Here is a 12,570-nt window from a genome sequence, read left to right on the forward strand (position 1 = left end):
AAAAAGGATGCAACAGCTCTACATGCTGGCCAGTAAAAGAAGAGGAAATCTCAGAGAGAAGGGACTTAAGACAGAACAGGCTTAAGAAAGAAACATTGATGCATGCTAGTAATACTACAGAGCATAATATATAGATAATCGATCCAGAGTACAGTATATTCAATAGTAATAGTATAGAATACAGTCGTTGTCTTGATAGTAATTATAATTGTAACACCGGTAGTATATAGTAATAAGACAGAATATAGAAACTTACACATATCACTTTTATATGTTTTACAAAATAAAACATCTCCTCAACTCTTCCAGGGAGAGAGAGAAAAACTACATGTCCAGGGGTCCTGTCCTTACCTGTTTTTCTTCAACCTGGGTTACTCCAATTGAGCATGGTTTAAAAAAAAATTGATGACAAAGTTTTTTTCTCCCATGTACCCAGTAATATTTTTAGAAACCTTCCTGGTATCAAGCAATCCCAAAATATGTGACCTAAAAAGTATGAGAGTTGCTTCATTTTGGTAGTTATTCATTTCTATTACTCTTCATTGGATTGTCCTAAATATTTTGAGGAAAAGGAAATATCTTAAACTGCCTTAAAGGACTATCTGTAGCTAAGAATCCTAATTTTCTTTTAGCCTTTGCCAGACTGGAAATGGAGGACGCGGTTTATTTTATTTGCTTCCTTCATTTTCCTCCCACAGCAACTCTATGAGGTAGTTTGCCTTAAACTTAAGAGAGAGTGACTGGCTGAAATTCACCTTGTGAGTTTTGTGGTGGAAGATGGGTCTTGAATCTTGAGTTTCCATACTGTAATCTTGAATCATTCTAGAGTTAATTTGGCATCTTTGCCATTATATTAGAACACATTTCAGGCATTTTAAAGAATAAAGAAGGTGATCTATTATGTCAGGAATGCTTCCGGCTGGCTTCTAAAGTCAACATAGACGCTAAATTTTATTTAAAGAAAATGTTATTTAAAACATTTCTGGACTTTGCAGAACTGAGCAAAGTAGATAATAATTTGCAAAACAATGCTGGCTCAGGACATCTAGCTATTCCTCCATTATCAAGAACAAGCTTAGTCACTTCTCCTGTCCCTCAAGTTAACAAGAGATGCATGAAGACCCCAGCCTAGCAAATCAAGAAATAGAGTGTTAAACTCAAAGTTTTCTTATTCAAATGTTTGTTCTAATTAGTTCTCCTTTTCAAGAAATATGGTTAAAGAAGATTTTGTAAGAATTTTATTGACAGGGACTTTCCCTAGAATGTATTTTAATTCTTTTTATATCTTAATGATCACGTGCATCTAAAACATCAGTGAATCATTCTTGCTTCAGGGAAACCCATGGCTTCAACGTGAAAAGCCACTCCAGGGTAGAAAATTCTGGGAATATTTGTTGTAGTCTGATGACTCATCCAGTTACCTTCATGAATCAATGGGTACATTTACCATTTTTAATTATGCTGGACTTAAAACCAGTGTCAATGCATCCAATCCATTCCATTTTACAAATGATGACTTCAAAGGTAACTCCACAAATAATACTAAGAACCCCTTGTTGAACAATACCAAGCCTGAAGGAAAGCATCCTTCAGCTGTAGTGACAGAATGGTTAATTTCACAGTATTTCTTAGCCTTTTATTGATTACTTTGGCTAAAATTGAACTATGCTTCATACATGTCATGTTAAATAGCATCCTCATCTGCCAGGCTAATATAGGAAGCAAGTAGATGCTTAATCTGTTTTTTATTCATGGTAGTACTTATGGTCTGTGTTCCTGGAAATGAGAGCAGCAGAGGAGCTACATATCGTATTAAATATTATTTGGCACAGGAATAAACCAATTGGATCAACCAATTGCTTTCCCCAGTAATTCCAAGTTGAAGCTGAACTTTTTCCAAAATATCCATCATCCTGAATAAAAATAATTCCTTTATTATTGCACAGGGGTCTTGAGCATCCTCTTATTTTGTACAAATGGTTGCTCTACGGCCTCTTTTTAAAAGAAGTTATATTTTGTTCATTCACTGGAAAAGTACGTAGAGTAGCATAAGGATAAATAAAGGCAATTCGTATCCATAGTATAAAAAACATAACAGGAAAAAATGAAAGTTGGAAATTAGAAATGAGAATAATAACGGAATGCCATTTTATAATACTAGATGAATCTTATAATGTCCAATTCTAATGCAAAGACTATGCTGTTATGGTACTAATATATGTGTGAAATTGTAAACACCTGATGCAAAGAGCATTTGTATGCAGTAACTATACTTTACATAGAGTCCACGTAGTGGTATTCTGGAATTATGAAGTTATTTTAATGCTCAATCCAACAATTGTTATTTATTCTAATTTGCTTTTTTGCAAAGGAAAATACTTACATAGCAAATAGCAGCTAACTCCTGGCGTAGATTACTTGCCTCCAAACTTGATGTTGTTTTCACTGGGTTAACTCCATTATCGTAAACTGTAAATTTAGTCCCCATGAGATTTGACCTATTATTGAAGTAAAAGAGTAATCACGGTCCAGTACTAAATATGGTACTTTATTTATTATCATGAAAGCTGGAATTGTGTTTCCCCTAAACCAGGAGTGGGGAACTATCGCCCTTTTATGACTTGTGGACTTTCAACTCCCAGAATTCCTGAGTCAGTCATGCTGGCTCAGGAATTCTGGGAGTTGAAGTACACAAATCATAAAGGGGCAATAGTTCCCCACCTCTTCCCTAAATCTCTTTTTGACATTAAATGTATCCATTTTTTAAGTTATTAGATATTATATAACAAGAGTATGGACTAGAACTGGGAAAATTCAAGTCTGCAGAATCCTTGATATTCTCTGAGCTTGGTTATTTGCTTGCAGACGTTTTGTTACCCAACTAGGCAATATCATCAGTGCTAGTGAGTATGGAGCTTTTTTTCCTTTTACCTACATACAGAGACTATGAAAATCTACAAACATAAAGAGATTTGAATTGCTTTAAATCTCAAACCATTTCACACTTAAGCATACATTTTAAAAGTAGATGTTTACCTTAATTTTCCAATGAAACTCTCTCCTCCTCGTGACAGGTCTGTTGGGTCAATGGAGATGAGGTAATTTGAGGTTTTGCTTTTTTTCCGTTTCCTTCCAGCTAATAAAAATACCTAAAACATATATATAATTTTTTTAAAAAGTCAAATTCTAAGCAGAATCTGGTGGAACCATTGAAAAAAGAAATCATAAGGATTTTTTCTTGACAATAAGAATAATTAAAGAAAATGAAAATTAACAAAAATGGGTTGAAAAAGTCAGTAGAGAATTTTACTTTCTTGGACCCATTAGTGATTAAATAATTAACCTGGAACATTTTATTAAAGATTTACATTCTGGTTAAATAGTCTCCTTTTAATGAAAGGAAAACAATTTCTAGTTCAGATCAGAATGCACAATCCTGCTGTAAATAATTTGAAGAATCCAAACATGGAATTATCTAAGAACGAAGTAGACTTTAAACGGTGTATTTAAAGCATTGTTTATTCTCATTTACTCCTTTTCCCCAAGAATTTTCAATTTATCAACCACTTGACATTATATCTATACAGCATAAACAGAGTGAAATTCACCAGGCAAGCAATGAGGGATAATTTTCAAACTTATCTTCCAAAACATTTGCAGCACTGAATCTACATCTGTATTTTCTTCTCGTGGAATGTAAGATGACCCCCCACTCACCTATCAATTCATAGGTAATAATTTGCCAGAGGGGAGTGGACATACCTTCCAGTTGTGCAAATACAGAACCGTGGAGATAGCCTTCAAGAATCTATCAACTGCAATGCATGACGCAACATTTAGATTTTTAAAAATTCATTTTCAGCTTTACGCTGGACTCAAATGGATGGATTTGCAATGTACCAATTCACAATACAGTTTCAGCCTGTATATCAAAGCACACTAAAAGAAGAAAGAGGTGCTTAATGAAAGAGTGCATGCTTTGCATGCATAAAGTTCCAAGTTCGGTCCCCATTGGGATAGACACAACAAATAAGTATCCCAACAGAAATGCAGCTATTGCCTCTGAAAATAACTTGGTGTTCTGTTTATTGCTCGGGAAGTTGTCATAACATGAATTTTCCATGCAAATTGGTTAAATGACGCATTACCAGTTTCAGACTATCTAAAAATGATGCTCAAATGGTAATGGATAAATGCACTCTATATTGTATCCATAGTTGAAACAAAAAAGACCATCTCTATAATGGAAGGGGTACCTCTAGCAATGATTTCCATTCAATCATAATATCACCTATTGCCAGCCTTGCAATGTAGTCCAGGAAAAAGGCTTATCCAGAATACTTAACTCTCACTTTATTGTAAGGTTACATTAACAGAATCTTGCAAGTTTGAAAATGCACCCCCCCCCTTTACAGTCCCATAAATTAGGGAGGGTCCCTTCTAACTCTTCTACTCCATTCCTTCTGTGGTCTCAGCTGTTTCTCGTCTGACAATTGTCTAGTCTAAGGCCTTTCCTCCTGCCTCCCAAAGGCATTCGCACAGACCATTACACCTATAAACCAATTCCATCTAACTCTAAAGGGCAAGAAAAATGGAAGTTGATTAATGAAACCTCTGAACAAGAACAATTTGACATTAAATACCAAAGGAGTACTTTACAAGGTACATTATGAAGCTGGATTTGCTTGTTGGAGAAGGAAAATATATACTACAGATCCCTACAATGTTGTGATGAAATTTGTCAGGAAATAGGAACTCTAACACACTTAGACCTTTAGGAATATTAAGGAAGTATAGTAAGTAAATATCATGGTGTCAGAATTTTATTTTATTTGTTCGTGCCCAAGGCAAGCACCTGATTTACTTCAAAATTTATATTTTTTCTGAAGCCTAGTTAGATGCTACCTGTTACCCTCTGATCATTTTTCCTCTTTTGCAACTTCTTTTCTTTTAGCCAAATATCCATCTATGTTCATATATTTGTTTGTATTTTCTAAAAAACACTATTTTTTAAAACAGATATTCCTGTTGTGTGGTTTATAGCTCTTCTAGCTAGAATGCAATCTGGTAATAGGTGAAGCTTAGGCCTCTCCAAAATAATTACTGGGCCTTGGACTTAAGATGCCTGGTTTTTAGCAAAGTAGCAGAAAAAGCTGAAAATGTGTTCCTTCTTTTGCTCTTACTCTAGTTCTGTCTATTGCAGGAATTTACTCAATTATCCTAGACAGGAGGCCATTTAACTAACCCATTTGAAAATTTCTAGCAGAAGGGAGTCTACCATTACTCTGGCAGACTCTTCTGCTGTTTAATAACTTATTGTCATGAAATTCTTTTTGATATTCAGCTTCAATTTACTTTTTCTCAATTAGTTGGTCCTTTTTCTGCTCTTAGAATCCACAAAATTCACATTCTTCTGTATAATGGCCTTTTAGATATTTCTAAATTGTTAGTGTCATTATCTTTCCTTTCTTTAACCTCCACGCCCACTCCCACCCCTGCCTTGGACTTCTGACCTTTTGTCATTCTAGTAGCATTTCTCTGAACTCATTCCAACTTAGAAACGGACACAATATTTCAAACGCAGTCCAAACAGCATAAAATACGGTCACACTACTATCTTCCATGATCTGGATGCAATGATTATACAAATGCTGTCCAAGATTGCACTACCTTTCTTAGCAGCTGCTTACTCTTGTACAAATGATACTATTTCGAGATCCTTTTAGCATGTCTGCTACTAAGTCAGGTTCCCCAACCTTATATGTGCACATTTTATTTTTCCGACCCAGATGCAGGTAGGCTTACATTTGTCATGGCTGAACATTCTCCTATTCAAGCCTCCTGAGGTCATTTTTTCCATTCCATGTAGCTAATTAGCGTATTCTTCTGCTAAAATTACAAGCATAGTATCTGCCTGGTAAATCACTATCACTTTCCCACTTCACTCTTCATCCCTGCTCCACTGTCCAGCATCTGAAGTTAACTTGTTCCTCTCCTTGCTAAAGAGCCACGGAAAACTCTCCTATTCTTGTCTGCTCTTCTGTTTGCAAGTTTCCAACTATCTCCTTTTTCTAAAGAGTTTGTCATAGGGGCTGGAAAAATTCATGGAAGACGGGACCTTCAGGGGCTATCACTTATGGAGTTCAATGTTAGCTGTATGTCAGGAGCAGCCTGCCAACCAGCCACAGGACAACAACAGGAGATGGGTGGGGGAGTGTATGTGAACACTCCAGGAACATCTGATTGGTTATTGCAACAAGTGAAAAGCTCTAAGACACACTTTGCCCGAACCTTCAGGGAAGTTCTTATTGTTGAGACTGAGTGTTGTGGAAATCCAGTAATTGAATGGCTGATATGTGATAAACAATTCAGTACTTACACTGTAATCATGAAGAATGTATGATACAGGGGAGGCTCATATTCCAGTTCTGCAGTGAAATCTTTTCATAAACAATGTCAACTTAATTTAATTGGACTTACAACAAAAAATAGTTGTTGTTTAGTTGTAATCTAAAACATGTCCATATAGTTTTATTTTTTCTCAGATATTCTTTCTGCTTTTCGGGACAGGCTGCCTTTTCATCTATATTTTCCCATCATTATAAATACTTCTGATAGGGATACAACCTCCCCCTCCCATTTAAAAACACTTATAATTATGCAAGCTCTAGGTTCTGTGTGATTCCTATACTGTTACTTTTTTGACAGCCAAGAAAATATGCTTTATGACCTTTTTACCATCCTCCCTTTCTAGATGGAGGTAATAGGTAGGGTACATTCCACGGTCCATTCCCTTCTTGTCTCTTGTGATTCGGCATTTGACAGTAACTCCCTGAGGAGCAGGTCTCACAGCAAACTCCTCCAAATCATCCACATCTATTACTGGGTTATTGGTTGAAGGGCTGGGCCCTGATGCCGTTTCCTAGAAGAGTAAGAAAAGTTACCTCTCTTTAAAATACAGAGAGATTAATGTGGAGATAAATCTCAATGGAAATTTGGTACTATAGAGGTAACATAAAAAAAACCAGAACCTACATGTATTCTGGACAGCTCACTTTCCACACAAAAGAAGACATGGGAAAACTGGATGTGATCTGGAAAAATGTACTGAATGTGCCTTGAAGAAGTGCCTTGTGTTGCTTTTCAGCCTACTGATTGTCTCTTATCTAGCTTCTTCAGGTATTGTAAAGATCACAAGATGCAGTGCATAAATGGAATGCGGTAAAGCAGCACAAGAGCAGCCTGCTTGTCTTTGATCCTGGAATCAAGAGAGGGGCATTGTTTTGCAAACAATGTTTCCAGGAAATGCTGCACTCAAACCTTTGCTGGAGCAAAGAACACCCTTTGAAAATTTACAAAGTCTTGCTGGAAGATTTAAGGATGATAATCAGCTTAGAATAATTTTAATAGGTTTTAGTTGGTGTTAGGCCTGCAGCCTAGCCTAGCACCACTTAGCTGGTAGCAGCTTAATGGGACTCAAAACAAACCTGAAGAAAAGGAACATTTGTAAAAAAAAGAATAAAAAATAGCCAACAGTACATTAAATTCTCCCTTAACTGTGATTAATGTCTGGTTATTTATATATAAGATAAAACATGGTATTTGGTAAAGCATTTCATCACCAATATTTATTTATAATTAATATATTTATTACATTTAAATGCTTCCCATCTCACCACTGTTTTCTACTTTCCAGACTAGTTATTAAAAACCATGGATCTTGTTGGAAGTAAAATTAGGAATTTTGTAGGCAACAGATCAATACTATAATTAACATTAGCTTCACAGGATAGGGACACTGCAGTGAGAGTAAAAGGGAGGGGCTACAAGTGAAAAGAGTAAATAAAAACAAGTGAAAAGAGTAAATAAAATAAGAAATGGTTCTATACTTTAGCAAGGAACTCAGGACAGACATTAAATCTTTTGATGCAGAAGAATCAAAATGAAGTTATGAAGAAGTTATGAAGAAGTTATGAAGAATCCATATAGGCAAGGTAAGTCATTACATTACCTCAGGGGTGTCCAAACTTGGGAACTTTAAGACTTGTGGACTTCAACTCCCAGAATTCCCCAGCCAGCAGAGCAGAGCTGGCTGGGGAATTCTGGGAGTTGAAGTCCACAAGTCTTAAAGTTCCCAAGTTTGGACACCCCTGCATTACCTTGATTACCTACATTGAATTAAATGTCTGGTTTAGGTAATTCTGAGCAGCGGTGAGATTTACTTAGTTTTATCACTGGCATTCCACGCATGTGCTTTGCTCGTGCATGCCGCATGCACGCATGCGTGCGGTGTTGAAAACAAGGCTAGATAGGACGTTTTGGAGCTGGGGCAGGTGGGTGGGCCCACTTGCAGTTCGCCAGTACCAGTTCAGGCGAACTGGTCCAAACCGGCTAATACCACCTCTGATTCTGAGGTATTTTTAAGTCCACCACATCAGATCACTCACCTTATTTGATTTCTTGCTTGTTGCAGAACCTGGTCGGGTATTACTGTTTAACTGTGAGGAACTTGAGCTATCTTCATCCTCCTCATCCTCCTCTTCATCAAAATTCATGCTACTAGAAATGCCTAGGACATAGTCATTATATTTAAAGACCATATAACTACTGCATAATCAAACTGCTTGCTCTCAGAACATACATTTTATTTACTATATCAGAGCCTCTCATCTCTTTTGAAGTGCTAGAAAAAGCATACCTTTGATTGCACCTATTTATGCTTCTCTTATTAGTGCAGTGTAGCAGTTATCTATCAATGTGATACTTTTAAGACCTTGCAAGATCTACTAATGTCTGCTCATATTCATATTCTTACAATATTAACAACAACATTGACAGTATTTAAGAAGTGGGACTTTGGTAGAATGTATCAAAATGTTATTTGTTCTTTCAACTTGATTCATTGAAAAAGAAATGAAATCTAAAGGGCAGAGTATTTCCTAATAATTAATGCTGCTAGCAATACATTTTGGAAAGAATATTAAATGAAACTTTTGGTGCATTTCTGTCGAATCCATATTTCCTACCCACTTAATTTATCTACCAAATTACAACAAGAGTTCCTAGAAGCTTCATGGAGAAATAACATAGATTAGTTAATGGCAAACTTTTGTGTTACCAGCAAACATTTTAAGCAGATAAATTCAATCCAGACCAAACAACTGTAGGGCATACAAAATATCTGCCAGATATTTTTCTAATTTCCTTCTGTTGTTTATTAGATGGTACGTAGAAGGCACTGACATTGGAGGAATCAGACATATTTCAAATATCAGTTGGAGAGGAGCTAATTGGCTACCAAGCATGACTATCTGCTGTATTTTATGAATTTTGCTTACTGCTAGTAGCATAACCCTGGATTCAAACTAATTCCTATTTGATCCTATTTTATTATCTTAGAATGCAATACAAACCATTAGCATTTTTTGTATGGAGGGACAAGTAAGCATATAATGAAACTTTTGCTTTGTAGACTTCATAATTTACTAGTCCTAAGTAACATCTATCCACAAAGTATGTGAATTCCAATCTTTTTTGTTATCTGACAATTCTATAAGGATACATACTGGTGTGGGTGGGGGTGGGGGTGGGTGTGCGTGCGTATTGATAATGATGATGATGTCATAAAAAAGTATAGGTCTACTTTTGCTCTTCCTTATATCCTGCAAACACCATGATGAAAAAACCAAAAATATTTGAATATTTCAGTGAGTTCTTACCTTTTTTCTGCATTGTTACTCTAAGGTCTTGTTTGCCTTGTTGGCTGGTAGCTAACACCTCTCCATCATCCTCATCATGGCAAGATTCCCCAACAGTAAGAATTTGAACTTGGCTCCCTGCTATCTGTACTTCATCTTGAAAAGCAGCTGGACCATCAATGCCTACAACCAAGAATTGCACCAATGTCATATAAAATACATACATACATACATACATAACAACAGGTTATCTAAGAAGTCACATCTTTCTTCAATTATATTTGAAAATAGCTTTTAAAGGAAATCTGTAATTCATTCAGGTAAGTTTGATTATTGAACTGATTAGAAGTATAAACAGTAAAATAATTGTTGCCCATATATATTTTTATAATTTGGAAAGAGGGAAGTGGATTTTGAAATAATTAATAAAATATTTTGAATCTTTAGTAAAACAGCTTATATACTTCTCATTCCAATGAAAGAGAAATTGCAAATCCTAATGTATAATTGATCATGTTTTTTTTAATTTTAATATGTTAACATTTTTTTCCTGCAAAAAGGTACTAAAGATGGATAAATATTATCTCATTTCCTAATTTTAATTTGTTTCATTTACTTTATTTTTTTTTGACTAGGGCACTAAATTCATTCTCACATAAATTGCAGAATAAAAATTTAAAGTGCCAGATTATGTATGTACTCTTTTAGATTTGTTCAACCATTAACTGGCATCATTGGTATCAACACCTACAAATTAAATTCTCACAAAGCTGGAATGTTTTTATGAAGTTTTCATGAGGTTGCTTTTCTGGAAGTTAATGACAATACCTGAAATACTGTGGGACACTATAACCATTGTAATTGTACCATAAATCACCATTATGTGACCACAACCACAGATGCTACAATAGCTACAGCTACAACTTGAGGAAAGACCACCCCACATTTTTAACATAAGCCTTTCAGAGTAATATAAATTCAATTTGAAAGGAAATAAGTGTTACTGAAGGTATTATAACAAGAAATAAGCAGAAAATTTTATTAATAAAATGATAAAATTGAGCAAAATAAACTGAGGTTACAACTAATGACAGAAATAAGTGAATATTTTTGGAACAAACCGGAAACAAACAGAGGTGTTTTGGTTTTTTTTGAAAGGCTATGCCTGTAAAAGATAGACAAACAGAGCAAAATTCTTTTATAAGGTGGCAATTATCCAGGTAAGCACTAGATGGCAATAAAACTCCAGCCCAATTTCATTTATTTAGAAGTTTCAGAATTATTTGTAAAGATTTTTAGTCTACTTTTCCTTCAGGAATGTGGTGCATATAGCACTCTATTTTTTTTAAACATCCTCATAAACTGCTGTGCAAACTAAACTAGACTAAAATCATCTCAGAGCTTCCATCTGAGGGTGGACTTGAATCTGTGTCTCCACGGTCCTTCTGTATTATTTCATCTACAGAACTACAACTTGAAAAACAGAGCCAGGGCTCTAAATGATATGAAGAGCAGAACAGACCAACAATTCAATTTCAAAAATGTTAAGCTGCAAGAAAAAGAAATGCCCAGAAAAAAACAGAACTATAAACATCCCAAAATAGTTTCTTGGGAATGCTATTCTATTGTTAGAAACAGAATAAATACTGTAAAACTAATTTGTTATTAAAACTGCATTATGAAATTTTTTACCACACACGCACTTGTATTTCTTTAGTTTAGGATCCTCTTCCAATTAAAACAAAAGTGAACTTGTGTAAGCAGTTTTGGTTCAGCCCTGCTGCATACATAATTGCAGAATAAACAAACTAGTTTCGGCGGATGTAGAGCCAGCTGCCGCTCTTTTCCTTGGAATATTTAATATACTCAAAAGCCTAGTGTCTCCACCATGGTGACATCTGCACATTAGAATTCTAAAGCATTACTAAAAAAAACCTCAGCCCTACTGAAAGCTGGCTCTGTAATTCTTGAAGGAAAGGCTGGATTGCTTTAAAATAAGAATGATCAGAAAACAGCAGTTTAAAGACACCTTGGTTTCTCTTTCTTTAAAATAAAATTTATTTTTGTGTACAGCTTACCAGAAAGTCAGTAATTCTTTGATCTAATTCATATCTCTTGATTTTCAAGTGACTCATATTTTAAAATTGTAGACAGCCATCAGGAGCATAGTATTTTCAATGACATGATTTCTATGAGAACATGATTTTAGATAACTGAGGGTTGTGCAAGGAGGAGGTATTTTCTGGTGTATCATCTATTGATTTCCATAGCATTCCGCCAAAATCAGCACCTTGTAATGGATGAATTACTGTAACTTAAGAAAACAGAGCAGAAAAACAGAGTCGGAAGGGACCTTGGAGGTATTCTAGTCCAACTCCCTGCTCAGGCGGGAAACCCTATACCCTTGATGGCGAACGTATGGCACGCATGCTAGAAGTGGCACGCCGTCGCCTCAAGTCAGATCTCCATAGCATTTCTTTCATAAGCTTATGTTTCCATGCAAACGATGAAACAGAAGCTCACAAAAGAAAAAGATCTTACCTCTTGCCATGGTGCCGGTGTTGGGATGCCCTGCCTCCCGCCAGCCAGCTGGTCTGCAGGTCTCTGTTGCGCATGAGCACATGTCTGCCCACGGGCACATTTATGTATTTCTGCACAGGTGTGCACACACGTTTACACATGCACACGTTTGCACATTTCCAGGCATGGGCACATTCACACATTCATGTCTTTCAGTTTGGGCATGTGTGCGCATGCAGTTTGGGCACTTGCTGTCTAAAAGGTTCGCCATCACTGCCCTATACCGTTCCAGATAGTGGTTGCCCAGTGACTTCATAAAAACCTCCAGTACTGCACCACCCACAACTTCTAG

The 12,570-nt window shown here is 35.9% G+C and overlaps 1 protein-coding gene across 3 annotated transcripts in view; it reads right to left on the reverse strand.

Annotated features, from left to right (window-relative positions):
- TUB (TUB bipartite transcription factor) overlaps nucleotides 1-12,570 on the reverse strand; it is a 73,349-nt gene that overhangs the window by 12,208 nt on the left and 48,571 nt on the right. For all 3 annotated transcript variants that reach the window (XM_081938322.1, XM_081938321.1, XM_081938320.1), the window contains 5 exons: nucleotides 9,720-9,881; nucleotides 8,448-8,569; nucleotides 6,731-6,922; nucleotides 3,037-3,149; nucleotides 2,384-2,498 (listed from right to left, as the gene is read on the reverse strand). In XM_081938322.1, the coding sequence (XP_081794448.1) occupies nucleotides 2,384-2,498; nucleotides 3,037-3,149; nucleotides 6,731-6,922; nucleotides 8,448-8,569; nucleotides 9,720-9,881 (704 nt within the window). The remainder of the gene's footprint in view (nucleotides 1-2,383; nucleotides 2,499-3,036; nucleotides 3,150-6,730; nucleotides 6,923-8,447; nucleotides 8,570-9,719; nucleotides 9,882-12,570) is intronic.

The sequence above is a fragment of the Natrix helvetica genome, assembly GCF_964273705.1.
Source record: "Natrix helvetica genome assembly, chromosome: 1".
NCBI classification, from domain to species: Eukaryota; Metazoa; Chordata; class Lepidosauria; order Squamata; family Natricidae; genus Natrix; species Natrix helvetica.